We start from the raw sequence: 19011 nt of genomic DNA on the forward strand, positions 1-19011 counted from the left end.
TTCAGGTCACGATCTCAGTGTCATGAGATCCAATCCTGTATTGGGCTCCATGCTGGATGTGGAGCCTGCTTGAGATTCTCTCTCCCTCTGCCCCTTCTCCCTCCCTCTCAGAAAAAGAATGCTGTAGTATATATATATATATATATATATATATATATATAATGGAATATTAGCCATCAAAAAGAATGACATCTTGCAATGTCATGTTTGCAATGATATGGATGGAGCCAGAATGTATTATGCTAAGAAAAACAAGTCAGAGAAAGACAAGCACCATATGATTTCACTTGTGTGGAATTTAAGAAGTAAAACAGATGAACATAGGGGAAGGGGGAAAAAGAGAGGGAAGGAAACCGTAAGACTCTAAACTAAGGGAACAAACTGAGGGTAGAAGGAGGGAGGTGGGCAGAGGATGAGCTAAAAGAGTGATAGGTAGTAAGGAGGGCGCTTGTTGGGATGGGCACTGGGTGTTAAATGTAAGTCATGAATCAATCACCAAATTCTACTCCTGAAACCAGTATTACACTATATTTTAACTGACTAGAATTTAAATTAAAACTTGGAACAACAACAACAAAAAAAAAACCTTTTCAGTTACAAATAGCTATATTCATATACTCTATACCTTTTTGGCTTTATCAGTGTATGTTAGTTAAAAATAAAGACAAAAGATAAATGGGGAAATAGCTACTGCAAAAACCTGAAAAAGTCATTCTGGTATTAACATACAGTAGTAGTTCTTGTTTGATGAGAAATCATCTTGTTTAACAGCGGGTTCTTGGTATTGATGTAGTAAGTGATCTTTCAGAAATAGTATGAGAGAGCTTGTCAATGAAGAAGTATTCAAGTGCTCTGAATCCATTACAGATGACATCTTAATTATTTCTTAATGTGAATGTTTTCTGTAGTATATGTTGATCCTATTGAACTTACCTGAATCATTTTCTATAATATGCTTTTGTAAAAATAAGCATAATTTTTATATTTTATCAAGAAACCACATTCTATCACATAGTCTTTTAAAATGGAATATTTACTGCTAATATTCTTATGGAGTAAGCATTTATAATAAATTGATTCATAGAAAACATCTTTAATAAGTTATTTATGGGTATAGAAATACTAACAAAGTAAGCATGTCAAAATGAGTATAAGTAAAATGTAAGCATGTAGAGATCTTAATTTAAGAATAACAACCAAAGTGAAAGGTCTTTGGGGATGCCAATTACCTAAGAAAGCACCCTAAACCCAATAAAAAGGAAAGCAGTCTTTGAAATTGGCTCCTAGATTATTAGAACAACCAAATTAATGAGTCTTGAAGTCACACAATTTGTTGCAATTAGATTCAGAACAACCAATGTTATTCTCTAAAAATAGTATTCTCCCTCATTACCTTAATTTTGGCATCAAGATTATCAGATTTTTAAAATTTGTATTTGCAAATAATTAGGGCAAGACACTTTGAATTATGAAACTCATTTTTTAAAGCTCGTGATGTGACTGTGTGTGTGAGATTTTATAAGATTATCCATGGGCTATACTGGTTCACTTTTTATAATATAAATCTATGAATAAATGGAGAGTCCAAAAGTGTAGCATTTTAAAACAATTTAAAATTTTCCAAGTGCATTTAAAGATCTGTATGTCTTAAAACAATGTCTTATTATATACAATATTTTTTATTATTTTAGATAGAATTTTGCTTGTTTCTTCCCAAAATGATAATTTCTTTCCTTTTCTTTCTTTCTTTCTTTTTTTCTTTCCAAAATGGTGATTTCTTAATGACAACTATTTTGGGGATATTGGACACTACTTGAATGCATTACAATGTTAAAAATCTATGGGGTGCCAGGGTGGCTCAGTTAGTTAATTAAGTGTCTGCCTTTGGCTTAGGTCATGATCTGTGGCTCTCTGCTTAGTGGGAAGCCTGCTTCTCCCTCTCTCTCTGCCTGCCTCTATACCTGGTTGTGCTTGCTCTCACTCTCTCTCTGTCAAATAAATAAATAAAATCTAAAAACAAACAAACAAAAAAAAAACAACAACCCTCCCAGTAGTTTCCTGCTGGGACACCTGGGTGTTTCAGGTCATTATCCTAGGGTCATGGGATTGAGTCCCACATCGGGCTCTTCCCCCTGGGGGAACCTCCTTCTCCCTTTGCTTGTGCTCCCTCTCTCTCTCTGACAAATAAATAAAACCTTAAAAAAATAGAATATTAGAAAGCTAAACAATAAGTCATTATTTTCCAGCTAATTATCATTCTTGGCCCCAAAGTGACCAGAGTCAAGGACAAGATAGGTATTTATTAATTCAGTATACTCTCTCTCTCTTTCTTTTTGAGTGGTATTATCTACTAAACTTCTAATTTAGTCTTAAACATTACAAAACGTAAGTTTTCCAATGATAACTGAATGTGTGAATGTGTTGAATTTACCTCTTTACCATTTGAGAAAAGTTGACAGAATAGGAAAGTAATTTTTGTTTCCTTTATTATTCTTTAAATGTTCCCCTTGTTTTTATGTGTTTATTTTGTCCCCGTTTTTATAGACACAAAGAGTTCTTTAGAGTGGACTGCAACAAACATTTGTTTTCTACTATTAATTTGGGGGCGTTGTATGGGCTAATTGGTATTCTTCATTATTATCTAAAATCGCATATGTAGAAAACCATGGGTTTTAATTCAAATACGTTTCCCCTCATTTAGGAATGAAACATCAAAAACAACAGTAAATAGCAGTAACGGAAAAATTGACTGGTATAGTTATAAGAGGATTTTACTATCACCCATACTTCCCAAATAAGATGATGATCTAACCACACTGAATACCAGTCTCCTCATTTGAAAAAGAAAGACACTTTTGCCCTATCTTATAGGGATTTAGTAAAGATAAAATTCTATTAAGTAAGACAACGGGTAGAATTGGCCTTTGTTAAAAGTTAATTTTGTTACTGTTAAAATTAACGGTTAAGAGTAGTCTTACGAGTTCTTGACACAGGGCTCATTCCCTTGTAAAGGAATTCTAAATGAACTAAAAAGGTGTGTATGTACACATGACATTGCACAGAAACAAAACTCTCAATGCAGATAAGGGTGGGAACAGATTAATATTTTTTATCCTGTGCTTAAAAGAATCCATTGCTTATAAAATAAAAATTAAAAGTTACAAACTTCAATATAAACATTAATTGAGGTTGGTTTTGTTTTCTTTTTGGAAGTTTTGATTTTGTCAGATTATTGATTTTTGATTGGTTTGAAGGAGATTAAGTTGTTGCTTGTTAAATTTCTGGAGCAATAACAATGAATTGCATTTGCCACTTTTTTTTTCTTAAAGTAATTAAATACTGCTTTCTTTATTGACCAGATTATTTAATTTCAAAACTGGTATTTGTAATACAAGAAAAATTTACCTTTGAGTATGCAAATTAAAGGAAATAACAATTAGATCAATATATGTAAAAAACCCCATATTTTATAATAAAATATTTGCATGTCCTAATAAATTTGAAAATCTGGATGACATGAAAAGTACTGCAGAACAAATGCAAAGATACATATAAATTCTCTAGTCTTTTCAGCAAATTTTGCTGGAGCAATTGGATATACATAGGGAAGAAATAGAAAACTCCACCTAAACCTCGTACCTTATATAAAAGTTATTTCAAAATGTATCATAGATTTATACATACACTTGAAACTGTAAAACTTTTAGAAGTAAACTCAGGAAAAAAACCTATTCTCTGTGACTAAACAGAGTTCTTAGATATATCACGAAAGGCCCAATTCATAACAAAAAGAAGGTATTAATTTGACTTTATAAAAACTTAAAAATGTGTAAATCCCTGTTAAAAGGATTAAAGAAACGACCTACAGGTTGGAAGAAAGTATTTGAAAACTAAAGATTACCCAAAGGATTTGCACCTGGAATATACAAGGAACTCTTAAAACTCAGCAGTAAAAAAAAATAAATAATCCAATTATAAAGTGGGCAAAAGACATGACAGGACATTTCACTGAGAGGTTATACAGAAAGCAAGAAAGCACACAAAAAGATGTTGCACATCATTAGGTATTTGGACAATGCAGTTTAAAATTACAATGAACTATTACTACACACCTAGCAGAATGGTTAGAATAACGCCACCCATAGACATCATCAAATGCTGGGAGGAGAGGAAGTGGAAATAAAAAATGGATCATAATTTGACAGGTTATTATAAAGCTAAGTATATACTTACTGTAAAACCTAATAATCATCACTGGGCAGAGTGCCGCACACATGTCAGAGAAGTACTTATGTTCATATAAAAATATTCATAGCAACTTTATTCATAATAGCCAAAACCAAAATAATACACATGTCAGTCCCCAGAGGAATGATTAAACAAAGTGTGATACATCCGTAAAAAGGAGTACCACCTGGCCATAAAAGGAACAGATTATTTATACACACATAGCGCAATGAATCTCAAAGGCATTACGTTTCGTGAAAACAGCAACATCCTAAAGCTTACATGCTCTATGATTCCATTTATAGTACATCCTCCAAAAATCAAAACCGTAAGAGACAGAGAAGGAATTAGTCGTTGCCAAGGAACAAGGGAAGGAGTGGGGATGTAAGTGTGACCAAAAAAGAGTAGTATGAAGGAGTTCACACATGTGGTGATAAAAGTCTTCTGAATCCTGATTGGGTGTGGTGACACCGGTCATTACATGAGATCAAACTTTTGAATTATACACGCACATGCCAACACATACACATACACACACACGGAAGTAAAAGCCAGTGAAAACTGAATATATTATCCATTTAATAATATTCTACCCATTTTGATTTCTACAGTTATGTAAGATGTGACCATTGGTTCAGCTGAAAGAAGTATTCAAAATGTGTTTTGCACTGTTTTTGAGATTTTTTGAGAAGCTACAGTTAATTCAAAATGAAAGTTTAAAATCATTTGCTGGAATAAAAGGTGATAAAATGCGAAAGTAATGGTGTAAGAAAAATAAGAATAGAGATTCAAAGAAAAATCATTAACATTATTAAGAATATTTTAGGCCAAGAAATCAAAATTATTAGTGATTACTAGTCCCCATGCTATATAAACTTTCCCAAAACATTCAAAACAAAGGGGGAGAGGGGCTCTCCTCAAATTACTCTGAGTAGCTTTACTGAAAGAAAAGTGACAAAATTAAACACCTGCAAATATAAACACAAAATGGTTGTTAAGAATATGGCTGTAACCATTCATTATATGTAAATTATAATTAAAAACAATTTATGAAGGTACTAAATGGTGATACGGAGAATAGAAAAACGTCTTTAAGGAGAAAAACAGTATTTTAAAATCTGTTAATATTTTCCATTATTTCAGTATCTCAAAGGAACAAAAAGATGCACATAAACTTCATTTGATGATGATAAGAAGACCTTTCACGAAATTAAAACTTAAATTCAGGGTAACAAATAAACCAAGACAAAATGCAGCCATAATAAATAGAGTAAGAATAAAATGATGATACCTGCACTCAAATCAACAGTCACGATCTCACTTAATACCGAAACATGTTGGTAGCAGACTTTAAAACAATGATGAGGAAGAAATCTCTGCTTCCACACTACCACTTCATGGTCTTCTGCAGCTCAGGTCCATACAATGATATGTAAAATATATATACAAAAAAGTTACTAAAAAGAATGACCTTTAGTCGAGAAAATGAGATCTAGTGCTGTACTGCCAAATAAATATGATGAAATTTTAAATTTTCTTGAAGTCACATTTAAAAATATAAAAAAATGGAGAGTTGGTGTTCATCAGGTACAAAGGTCCAGTTATACCACGTGACTGAGTTCTAGCAATCTGCTGCCCCACACAGTGCCTGGAACTAACAGCGCAGTGTGTGCACTTAAAAACTTAAGAGGGTAGATCTCATGTTAAATGTTCTTACCAAATTAAAATTTAATGATTTTTAAAAAGAAATAGAATCAATTTAATGTATATCTACATAATATATACAAAATGCTATGATTTTCACATGTAATAAATTAAAAATCAGTAAGGAAGTATTTTATGTCTTCTCATACTGTGAAGATCATTCTTTTTTAAAAAACAGATGTATCTATCTGTCTATTTATTTATTTATTTATTTAAGAGAGCGTACACACAAGCGGGGGAGGGCCGGAGGGGGAGAATCTTCAAGCCGACCTCCTGCTGAGCTTGGAGCCCTGCAGGTAGGGCTCCACATGGGGATTAGTCTCTTGACCTTGAGATCATGACCTCAGCTGAAACCAAGAGTCAGAGACTTAACCAACTGAGTCACCCAGACACCCCACTGTGAAAATCATTCTTGATCTTACTTCCACAGGCTTAATTGCTGGGCAGGATGACAAATTAAAAGGTGTCTATCTGCTTTGGATAGATAATACCTTCATCGTAGAAAATCAAAATGCAAGAATAGTTGCTCTCCATTCTGGAGAAAATCAGGCACTTTCCTTAATGATCTATATGGATAAACAGAATTTTTGTTTTTGTTCTTAGTGTGTAAGTGCCCAGGGTGGGAAAGAGAAGAGAGAGAGGGCTCAGTGGTTTGCAGGATGAGTATAATAAATGAGCTGACACTAGGGCAATTTGCCTTTCCTGTTTGGGGGAAATAGTTCTAATTTTTCAAATTAATGATTCCCATTATCTTGACTGATACCAAATATCTTTTCCAGAAATAAAGTATAATATCAGCGATTTTTAGATTCTCTCATAACAATATTCTAATGTAAAGACATTTACATTGTCTCCATGTAAAAATTTTCTATTGCCTAAATTTCCATGATCCTGCATTATAGTCTGGTTTTCTTCTCACCTCCTTTCTCTCTTGTGTCCTGTTCTTTTATTTATTTATTTATTTTTTCAAAATCACTCTCTTTGCTTTCAGTCATACCTATGTCTTAATTAAAGTTCATACACAAATGACTTCTAGATCTTCATGCCAGTTTTTTCTCCTTTATTTCAAGCTGTATGCCCAGTTAACTAGAGATTTCTACGTATATGCCCTAAGGTTATGCCGAATTATCTTCCAAGCCTGCTGCATTTGTTTGTTGTTGTTGTTTTAACATCTCTTGCAAAATTACCGTAAGTCACCAAGTTGTGCAGGAAGGATGTGTGGACATCATCTTTGATTCATTCTACTCTTGGATTCTTCATATCCAGTCAATCACTGATTCTCTGAGTTTCATCCCCTAAATACCCCTGTAATCTGTCAATTTTGCTCTGTCCTCACTCTTGAGACACTACCAGGGGCCCAAGACATCTTCTGGAGTGAACCATGAACAGTTGTGCTGAAGGACGCTCCTATAAAATCAAACTGCTCATTATCCCGTTTCACGGCTCCTGTGCAGGGATATACCCAGAGTTCTTGCTCATTAGTTATCTTTATTAGTGAAGTCTGAAGGCATGTAGAAAATTTCCAAGGCAGTCAGTTCTTAGTGGTGGGGCAGTAGTCTGAAGAATATATTGTGTATCCTCTTTGACAATAACAACGTTCCCTGTGGGAAATCTGGAGCCTGGGAAACCATATCGTCACCTGAGAGCATGTTGTTACCAGCTTCAGTTTATATAAACACTTCAGCAATTTCCATATGATTTCTCATTAAAAAGAGCTCATGTTCTGTAACTGTGATTGTTGTTGTCTTTATAGATCACATCAGGAGGTCTTGAGTACAAACTATTTGCTCCCCTGGATCGAGGCAACAGCTTGTCACTGGGTTCCCTATTTCCAGATTTACAATAAGGCTGTCTTCATAGTGAACATTCTAAAATGCAGATTTTTCCCAATCATTTGGATCAGGGGATCCTAAATAAAAATAAAATCATGTTTTTTCCAATTGAGAACTTGGGAGGGGACCTCAAAATGAAGTACAAGCCCTTTTAGAATATTCATGATGTCACCACTGCTCACTTCTGAAGTTTAATCTAATTTTTGTTTAGATTCCAGATCCTCTGACCCCGAAATAGTGGGTGTTTTAGTCTGCACTTTTCTTTTTTGCTTTAGGTAGTATGTCTCTCTACTCCATTAGATTGTAAGCAGTGGTGACAGACACTTGGTGCTGGCCACTGTCTCACCCCCAGGGCCTGAGATGGCGTGGGGTGCTCCAAATACCAATGAAATATTGGCCGAATGGATACCTTTGGTATAGTAGTTAGATAATTTCATAATTTAATCTTTTTTATTTATATATGATGATTTTATATTAACTTTATAAGGTTTGTTTTTAAAATTAACAAAAGAAATGAAATATATACTGAAATAAAAATTTAAGAAAGTAAAATTTTTAACTGAGTATAAGTAGATATCTGCAAAACATTACATATCTGTGACACTTAAGTACCTATAATTTGGTAAAAAAGTCCTTTTTAGAAACAGAGTATCTCTGCTTCTGTCCAGACCATAATATTAAAATACCATGAGTTTTTCAACATTTTTTCTCCTAATAACATGCTAAACAAAGAGAGAAAATAGAGAATATAGACTAAATTTTCTTGTTAGCTCTAATTCTATTATTGTGTTAATTAATACTTTGACCTTTTGAGTGGATATTCAACAGCCTTTTCGAATCCTTTATTTTATCTAAACAAGTCACATTTTGTATCATTTCCTCAGTGGAGTGGTACAGAAAGTGACAGTCTTCTTCAAATTTGTTGACAATATTTCTGGACAATGCGAAGAATAATTCACATCTCTAGCTTGATGCAGGGTACAAATACCTAGAATAATTATGTAAGTAAGCAATTGAGATGAAATTTTAAAAATCCTCCCATGTATTCATTTATTGAAGTTCTCACTTTTTGTTTAACATGTTTCTATTGAAAGAAATTGTTTATGAAACACATTCTGAGAAATTGATAACTTATATTAATACTCAATATCTATATATTGATTTATAGTTCATTTTTCAATTTATAGTTTGTAATCTTATTCAAAAATGTATTCCTCGACTAATACCGGAGGTAGATTTCATTGATATCTGCTGTTCAGGTAAAGAAACAGACTCAAATGTATTACCTGTTTGCTCCAAATCCAGGTAGGATACTTGCTTCTTTGCCTAGCTATCAAAAAAGTTGCATGTTTAATAAAGGTCATACTTATAGTTTGTGGAAAATGAATGTTGTAGTGATTTTTTAATCAACATAATAGTAATCTAAGGATGACATTTTAGTAAGCTGGCCCAAGTGTGCCTCTTTTTTTAGGAAAAGAAATCATAGTGTGAAGTAATTGATAGACACAAATGATTATCTTTTTTCCCATGATTATCTTTAAAGTCAAATACTGTTTGTAGTTCCATAAAATGATTAAGTTGAAACTTAGAAAATTGCCAGTGTTTATTTCACTTTGACTATGAAATGCAAATTTCATGTAATCCTACCTAATAATATATGCTCTCTGGATTCCTGGTATTTGCATGGTGTGCTTTTATCTGGATCACACTTTCCCCATTAATTCATTTTTTTTTTTTTTTACTCAAGTATTAGCTCATTTGCTCAATTCCACCTGGAAAATCATTTCTTTTTCCTAAATTAATACTCAGATTCTTTTTTTCTTTTTTTTTCCAATCATTTTGGTCTATATCTCTTCTACAGCAATTATATTACCTATTTCTCTGTATGTCTCTGTCTTTTATGAGACTTGGTTTTGTTTGCTTCTTGCACACCACACGCATTACAGTATTTTTTTGTATGCCAACTTCATGAACAAGAACAGGTCTAGGGCTTGAACAATGGGTCTGAGAGGAATACAAAGAGGTTGCCAGGAGCTTGAGGGTGGGTGAAATGGGGAAAGGTTGGTCAAAGAGTATAACTTTCAGTTATAAAATAAATAAAGTCTAGGGATCTGATGTACAACATGACTATAGCTGAGAAAATTCTTTGTATAAATTTGCTAAGTAGAACTTTTAAAAATGATAAATATGTAAGGGGGTGGATATGGTAATTAATCACATGGAGAGAATCTTTTCACTGTGTATATGCATTTCAAACCATTATGATGTACCTTTTAAACATTTATCAATTTTATTTTTCTCAATACATCTGAAGAAAATATGCTCTGGGGGCCACACATGCTACTCATTTCACACTCGCGGTGACATCAGCTTGCATTCAGATTCTGACCAGCATTTTACTCACCTGAGATACTTAGGTGACTTAAAGCTTAATCTAAGGAAATATGAAATGGGGACTCTTTTTAGACTTTCTAGACTATCACAATATATTTCCATTATAGATTTTAAAGTGTTATAAAAGGAAAATCACATGTATTGGTTCAGAAAAAAATTGGACAAAACTCTACCCAGGACAAAGGGGAATTTAAAAAGTTGAGCTCCGAGAATTTGTCATAATATAGCCATCCATGTTTGTCTACTTTGTCTACTCTTTGCTTTTGATTTGTCTTTGCTCCTCTCATCAGTGTGTACAACAGTGGTAAGCCCCAAGCAAGTAGATGTAGGGAATAGTTTAGAAATCTAATCAATGCAACAAGATTTTTTTCTTAGAATTTTATTTGAAAATTAAAACAAAAACCTTTCCATTGTCATATGAAAGGAAGAAAAATGAGCATTCCTAGTCAAGACTTTTGTGCTCATTAATGTTGGCTCTTTTCTAGAAATCTGTGTTCTCAAGAATAGTGTACACATTCAGGGTTAGTTCAAAAGAATTAATGGTACCTGCTGATGGTAACTGATTCTATTACATCAGTGGCTTCCTATTTTGTAAAGTGATAAAACCCCTAAAGCATGTGGAAGTTTTTATAAAGCAAGTGCAAGTTGAGGGATGTACATTAAAGAGGGACCAGGATATTGAAACCTATGTATATTCAGTTTACCTGTACATATGTAGGGAGTAATTTAATTAATTAAAATCATTTAAAAATATATACAAAGTCAGAATTTCACCAGTGTTCTTAAACCTACATACCCAAAAGGGAAACATTTTTAATGTTTGGTCAGATTTGTGTATTTATTTATTTATTTATTTATTTATATTTACCTTTTTAAAGATTTTATTTATTTATTTGACAGAGAGAGACACAGCAAGGGAGGGAGCACAAGCCGGGGGAGTAGAAGGGGAGAAGCAGGCTCCCCACTGAGCAGGGAGCCCGATGCAGGGATCCATCCCAAGACCCCAGGATCATAACCTGAGCCGAAGACAGACACTTAACCACCCAGGCATCCCAGATGCATGTATTTAATACAGAAAGGCAGGTAGTGAGATAAATTATTCCTTGTCTAAAAATCAAGACTGCATGTGTCAACAAGGTAAACATAAGTTTTTACAGTTTGCTATCAATCTTAGTTAAGCAAATACACATATGATGAGATTACACACAGTATTCAGGATACCATTCTGTCTATGCAGATCCCAACACTAACATGTTTTCATGAAGAAAACACCTTATAAACATGTACGGACAGTATGACAAGCACTTTGACAACCTATGACATAAAATTCTAAAAATCATTCCTAAAACTTAAGTATTAGTATCTCAATTTTTTTAAGAGTAAAAAAACTAGTGGGATGTCTGGGTGGCTCAGTGGGTTAAATGTCTGCCTTCAGCTCAGTCATGATCCCAGTGTCCTGGGATCGAGTCTCACATTGGGCTCTCTGCTCAGCAGGGAGCCTGCTTCTCCCTCTTTACTCCCCCTGCTTGTGCTCACACTCTTTAGCTTTGTCAAATAAATAAATAAGATATATATTAAAAAAAAAAAAAAAAAAACCTAGTAAGTGGCAACGCCAGGACTCAAAATATGCCCCTACCCTTCAGCCTGGCTATTATGGTAATCCAAAATAAGACCATTACCCTAATACAATGCAAATTTATTATTGTAGGCATGGGTTGAATGAAAATGTTTTATTAGATTATTCAATTAACAGCATATGAATATGATTTAACTAGGAATGTTTTATAAGGAAAAAGATAAATCGATGTAGAGCAATAACGTACAAATTACATTGGTTTTATAAGACTGCATGTGGAGAGAGTCTATTCTTTGAAGTATAACATTATAAAATTTGGGTCTGTCATCTTGCAACTAAAGATATTTTTGTTTGACACATTGTTAAAAGCACTTTAATTCTAGAAAATTCAAAACAATAACTTCTATAATCAATTTACTTTAATTTCCAGAATTAATCACAATCTCACTATGTGATCTTGACAGCGTATCTTTTTTTTGACAATAACGAACCACTTGACTGACACATTCATGTCTTGAAAGAAAAGAATTAAATGTGATCTGATGTGTTCATAACTGCGTTACTTCACTTTTTTATGTTCTGAAATAGGAATTTATTTGACGTGGAACACTTTTGCTGTAGTCTTTATGGGTCAAAGGAAATCATATACATTGCCCCTAAGCTCTAAATGTATTATTTGCTCAAATCAATTTGAAAACTCATTAGTTTAGCTAATACTTTAGTAAGACAATAAGTTTACCACAGCTTTGCTCTCAAATGAGCAGGGAATATATAATTTCAACAAATCATAATGGCTGCTATTCAGATAAGGAAGGAAGAAGGAAAAAAAGAAAAGGGGAAATCAGGCCTGGAGGATGGGAGGAAATCTTGATTTATAGCAGCAGTATTTTCAGAATTTCTAACAAACTTAACTGCTAGAAATCATTTCAGCCCCCGACAAGAATTTATTATGTATTATCAAAACACTCTTTTGAAAGGGGCAAGTAAACTTATTTTTAACCTGATAAAATATTTTAACGTTCTCCCCAAATTAACTTATCCTCTGCAACAGACACAAAAATTTTGATAAGGCAATTTTGATAAAAGCTAATACTAATACTGATAATAATCTCTAGAATAGTAATTATATTCCTGAATCAAAAACCAAGCAACCTGTTTCTGCTTTTCCTAGGTAATTCAGACCATCAGTGCAGTGGATAGAGATGAATCCATAGAAGATCACCATTTTTACTTTAATCTCTCCGGGGAAGACACAAAGAACTCAAGTTTCATAATCATAGATAATGAAGGTAATGCCATTCCCTCATAATGGCTTCTGATCCTTTCTTTGGGAAATGTGCTTGATTTTAAGGGGATTTATAATGTTGCTTTTTGTAAGGTTCTTGCAGTATGATAATGTTGAGAAGTAGAGCAGAGAGAAGCAGTGGAAACAGCAAACAAAACCTGACATCACGTTCTGAAAACACTAGCCCCGTTTCTCACTGGATTTCTTTAAATTAGAGGCACATTTTCAAGTCATCAGTGGCTAGAAGACCTTGCAAAACTGAATGAACCTGCAGATATAATGGCAGTACTAACCCAGTACTTCCTTTCGTGTCTCGTAAAATCAAACTTCAATCTAAGGGGAAGAAAATGATACATACTTACAGTCATGTTAGCTTGATTGATTCAGAGATATTTGGAGTCATTAATTTGAAGCTATAAATATATAAAATTGGTTTAAGATTATTCTCTTTCCTTCAAAATGAAATGATCCTATCAATCTAAAGACACAGTGTGCCATAGGGTTTCATGTGGAGAGACAAGAGTATCTTCTCCTTCCGTGCAGAGGTGGCTTGACTTTGCATGAAGCCACTTTTCTTGTTATAATATGGGCCTACTTTAATTTTACTTTATATCTTGAAGATAAGAAACACCGTAGGATTTATTACTGAAGTATCCATAGCCAAACACCTGCTGATATCCTTCTTTACACCTGATTCTGGGTTTCGATCTATGGGAGATGTTTTGTGGACAATAAATGCAAGCATGTTCTCTCCCTTTTCTCCTTGCCAAATTTCTCAGTGAAGGAAACTCAACTAAATTTAGGATTAAAAAATGCAAATATCAGTAGAAGAAATAAGTTACAACTTAGATTTATTTATATCAACATAAGTCACTGGAGCAAAATAAGTATATTAAAACGAAAATAATTAATTGGGTTTAATATTTGTGATTAAAAAATAATCTGGTAAGATATGAATTGAAAAAATGTAAACTCTCTTACCTTTTCAGTCTGCCTAGTCAATAAAATTCCAAGTTTTACAGTTTCCAAAGCATGATGAAGAATCATTTTAAAAAGATGATTTGGAAAAAAAATAAAAATAAAAAGATGATTTGGGAAAAGTGGTTGGCAAGCACACACATTTTGAAACACTGCATTTATTTGCATTTTTACTGTTTGTGTAACCTAAGTTTTGATTACTACAGAAAATATTTTGGGGGGTGGCAATACAAAAAGGAGGGGGAAATATAGGACTCAGATATAAGAAATTGCACCAAAAAAGCTTAGAATATTTTGGGATTTGGGGAGAAACAACTTCAAAAGGGTCAAAGTATATATATTGTTCATCTGTGCTAATTTCTTAAATGTTCTGACTGGAAGAGTGATCAGTGCTGCTGAGGCTTAACTGTTACCTGAATTTTAAATAGAAAATGGGTTAATAATGTCAAAGTAAAATGAAACATCCCAATAGAATTTTCCTACCAAATAAAACTAATCCTTCTGTCTCATTAGTAAATACATGATTTGAGACCACTTGTTGTGATATTGGTAGATGACTTTGAAAGTCTTACGTATTTATAGTATTTGTGAAAAGAATGAGTTTCTATTAGACAAAGCACTGTGTAGTGAGTAAATAACCCAAATGAAACTCATACTGTGATCATAAATTTAATATCAGTAACCTCTATAAAATATTGACATATGATTAAAAAGTTGTTTTCTGTGTTCCACATTTACGTTTTCTATCTTTATCAAAAACATTTTGGAACTGATTCATGTAATTCATCTAAGATTGTAATTATGGTTTAGGCAATGCCAAATCAATAATGACTTTTTGAGTGGATCTTTTGACTTTTTATCAGACATTTCTTTTTTATTATTTAAACCTACTTGATATATCTATATTATTGCCTCTAGTACAGATGACTGGTATGAATTTCTTCTATATTGTTGAAAAATTACACACATGGGTTTTTGTTTTAGATAACACAGCTGTAATTTTGACTAATAGAACTGGTTTTAGCCTTCAAGAAGAGCCTGTCTTCTATATATCTGTCCTAATTGCTGACAATGGAATCCCATCACTTACAAGTACAAACACCCTTACCATACACATCTGTGACTGCGATGACCATGGCAGTACACAGACCTGCAGAAATAAGGACCTTATGCTTGCCATGGGATTCAGAACAGAAGTCATACTTGCTATCTTGATAAGCGTCATGATAATATTTGGTAAGTAGTGCTGAACTGAACCTATCTTCATTTAAAAGTAGTTAATTCCGTCATCAAAGTATGGGGTGTGTGTGTGTGTGTGTGTGTGTGTGTGTGTGTGTAATTGCTCTTCTGAATATGTTGCAATTCTTAAACCATGGAGTAAATGAAAAATAGAGTGACCATGCATTTCAAGATGAAAATGAATGATCCCCGAATTCTGAGTATGTCAGCATGTGTGTGCACATCTGTGTAGGAATGTTTTTGACACTAAGCATTGGCAGTGGACAGCATATACAGTTATATAACAATTAGTAATAATAGTAGTGACCTTCTGTTGAGTGCTTATTATACTACAGGATACTGTCTTGAGTGTTCACATGCAGTATGTAATTTGATTCTCACGATAACCTTATGAAGTAATAACTATTAATCACCTGTGTTGTATGAATGAAGAAAGTAAAACTCAAAGTGCTAAGTACTTTACAAAGGGTCGTGGAGATGTGCTAAATTCCCATAACTGTACACAGTCTATTTAACCCTGTCCTGCAACTCACTAGAGCCCTAGGACCACAATGAAAGAAAGTAAATAGGTTGGGGGAATGCAAAAGGAGGGCTTTACTTGATCAGAGCGCTAAACACAAAAGAAATTTCAATAAAATAGCTCCTTTTTTTAATAGATTTTACTTACTTACTTATTTATTTATTTATTTATTTTAGAGAGAGGGAGAGAGAGAGTACGCAAGAGGGGCGAGAGGGAGAGAGAGAGTGTGCACTAGAGGGGCAAGGGGCAGAGGGAGAAGGAGATAATCTTCTGTAGACTCAGGGCTGAGCGCCATGAGAGTGGGGCCAAACCTCACAACTCTGAGATCTTGACCTGAGCTGAACTGGAGTTGGCTGCTTAACAGACTGGGCCACCCAGGCGCCCCAAGCTCTGTTTTATTTGTTTGTTTGTTGTTTTCAGGTGTAGATGTCATATCCATTTTACAGATGAGGCAGATGAACCGCAAAATGTTTTATCGGGCTTCCACAACTACAAATAATTCATTTAGCATCACCGTCTTTCTTCAGCAAACCAGTCAGTATATGTAACCTAAACCCTCTCTTACTTCCCTTGTAACTCTATGTCAAGGTCAACACCACTTTATTGAGTCCTGCGAACAGTTGTATCAGCCACCGGTTCTGTAATCCCAAGCTCACTGCTCAAAATGGCATCTGTGTTTCAGGGATTGCTTTGCCCTTACTCTTCTCATCTTTCTCAAAGCTCAAAAATCATGCATTCCTCTTTACCATCCAAATTGCCATTCTTTCCTATTCAGCCTCAGTTTTTATGATAATTTTTAATGGTCTTTGGTCCTAAAACTGAATATAGAGCTACATAGCTGGGAATCAGAATCAAGTGTAGTAAAAACAGTGTAGGGTTTGAAGGGTGATAAGTACTGCTTTACTCATAGGGACAAGACCTAACCCAAGACCAAAAACCCTATGAGTAAAAAGGACAGCCTCACAGTCAAGGTCATGACTAAGATTTAGAGTGTGGGAAGTATGGGTCAACCAAGAGACAGTAGTTTTCTTTGAAAGTGTCATGAATACTCTCTCCCATTCATAGCTTGAAAAAATTATTTATTAGCTCCCTCTCTATACCAACCATATATCTGAACTGAGTTTCACAGTATCTGGATTAAAACTCAATGACCTTATTTCAAGAACACTATTTCAGTGTTTTAAAAGGTAAGATTTACATAAAGTATGGCCTAATATATTTCTCTTTATGATAATATTAATAACATCATTTCATGTTTATTTCAGTTCCTAGAGGTGAAGTTCTGAATAGTTCCAAGGCTATGAAGGGGTTGGCTATTCTCGATACATACATACGCATGCACACACAATTTTCTCTAAATAGACAAAAGGTGCTTTGAAATTTTTCTATTTCTACATCATGTTAAAATTATCTTAATAAATATTGATTGTGGGCATACCGGTGTTACGATTTAAAAAAAATGATAGTTTGGGCTTTCTGAAATTAATGTGAAATCACTGAGCACAGGTTCTAAACCAGCTTTTTGGTGGCGTATACTTTGTAGTCAATGGGTATTAACTTAGAAAATAATTATGCCACAGAATTTGTCTCAGTGGGGAATTTCAGATGGCTCTGTTGTGCTTAACTTCTCTTAACATGGATTATTGGTTACTAAAATTGACAATGCATATAGATTGGAAAATGTTCCCATATGCGCCTTTCCTTTTTCTGTTTTCAATATATAAAAAATACAGTTTTAAATGGATTATCATCACAAAACAGTTCACTCTTATTTTTATGATGTAAAAATAATTGAAATATAGTTATACTGCCTTCTGTCATTCTGCATGCCCCTTTTGTAAATTTTCAACAGCAAATACTGTAGTTGAGTTTTGGGGAATCAAACGTTATTCGGGGATATTCCACTGTACAGGGGATGACGTCACCAACCCCGGCATGGCTCGAGGCTCCACTCTATGTTTTCTTTTCTTATAATCCTAAAATCTAACTCATGTCCTGAGCTTTCAACAAAAGCAAGGATTGCAAGGCTTATTATAAATAACATATAATATTGATGACTATGAACTTATTACATTAATATATATTCACATATTATACTTATTACAGTATGCTGCTTAATGTTCTCATACGCTTTCTTTGTCAGGGTTTATTTTTTTGATCCTGGGTCTGAAACAGCGAAGAAAGCAGACTCTGTTCCCGGAGAAAGGTGAAGATTTCCGCGAGAATATATTCAGATACGACGATGAAGGGGGAGGCGAGGAAGACACGGAGGCTTTTGACATCGCGGAGCTGAGGAGTAGCACCGTCATGCGGGAGCGCAAGCCGCGGAGAACCGCCACCGCGGAGATCAGGAGCCTGTACCGGCAGTCTTTGCAGGTTGGCCCGGATAGTGCCATTTTCCGGAAATTCATTCTAGAAAAGCTCGAAGAAGCTAATACTGATCCTTGTGCCCCTCCTTTTGACTCCCTCCAGACCTACGCTTTTGAGGGAACAGGGTCGTTAGCTGGGTCCCTGAGCTCCTTAGGGTCCGCAGCCTCTGATCAGGATGAAAATTACGACTACCTTAACGAGTTGGGACCTCGCTTTAAAAGATTAGCATGCATGTTTGGGTCTGCCATGCAGTCAAATAATTAGGGCTTTGTTATTATTTAAAATTTTAAAAATGCTAGTATGTGTTCGGGCAAACTGGTAGTCTCTTAGTAAAGAGTTGTGTACTGCAGTTCTCGGGGTGAGGGAGAAAAGTTATAGCATCTTCTGATTTCCTTGGAGTAAATGCCCTTGGTTATTTCAAGCTACCCACATGTTGTCCCCGAATGCAGATGTGGAGTGATGCTAGCAGTCAGCTCTCATGTGCCAGTGCAGGCCAACTGTGGCATGTAACTGAAGTACTCCTCTGGCATTTTTTTCACTATTTTCACTACCATCCAATACGAAGTTTTGAATGTTTAATGTGAGAAAGGCCCTGAACTAGATCAACTTAATATTATTTCAGTTATCCTTTCTTGTTTTAATCTTACAGAGTGAGAGTATATTGTTTATGTGTTTTAAGTTCCTGATGCTGTACAAAGAGAAACAAATACCTAGTAGAATCTGGGTGATGATATAAAACTTTTAAAAAGTGTTTATTTTTTATGAATAAACAAGTTTCTGAGATTCTATGACTCACAATAGTTTGATATTTTAAAATCATTGTCAAGGCCATACTTGAAAACTGATTTCAAATTTAGACAGATTCTTAGTGTATATTGATTAATCA

At 34.3% G+C, this 19011-nt stretch overlaps 1 protein-coding gene across 1 annotated transcript in view; it reads left to right on the forward strand.

The window, feature by feature from the left end:
- LOC111154252 (cadherin 19) overlaps positions 1–18455 on the forward strand; it is a 73540-nt gene extending 55085 nt beyond the window's left edge. The window contains exons 9-11 of the mRNA XM_022513753.1: positions 12905–13022; positions 14981–15232; positions 17899–18455. Coding sequence (XP_022369461.1) covers positions 12905–13022; positions 14981–15232; positions 17899–18389 — 861 coding nt within the window. The 3' untranslated portion in view covers positions 18390–18455. The remainder of the gene's footprint in view (positions 1–12904; positions 13023–14980; positions 15233–17898) is intronic.
- Positions 18456–19011: the final 556 nt, after the last annotated feature.

Source organism: Enhydra lutris, unplaced genomic scaffold (genome assembly GCF_002288905.1).
Source record: "Enhydra lutris kenyoni isolate GAN:26980312 unplaced genomic scaffold, ASM228890v2 scaffoldscaffold36, whole genome shotgun sequence".
In the NCBI taxonomy this organism is placed as follows: domain Eukaryota; kingdom Metazoa; phylum Chordata; class Mammalia; order Carnivora; family Mustelidae; genus Enhydra; species Enhydra lutris.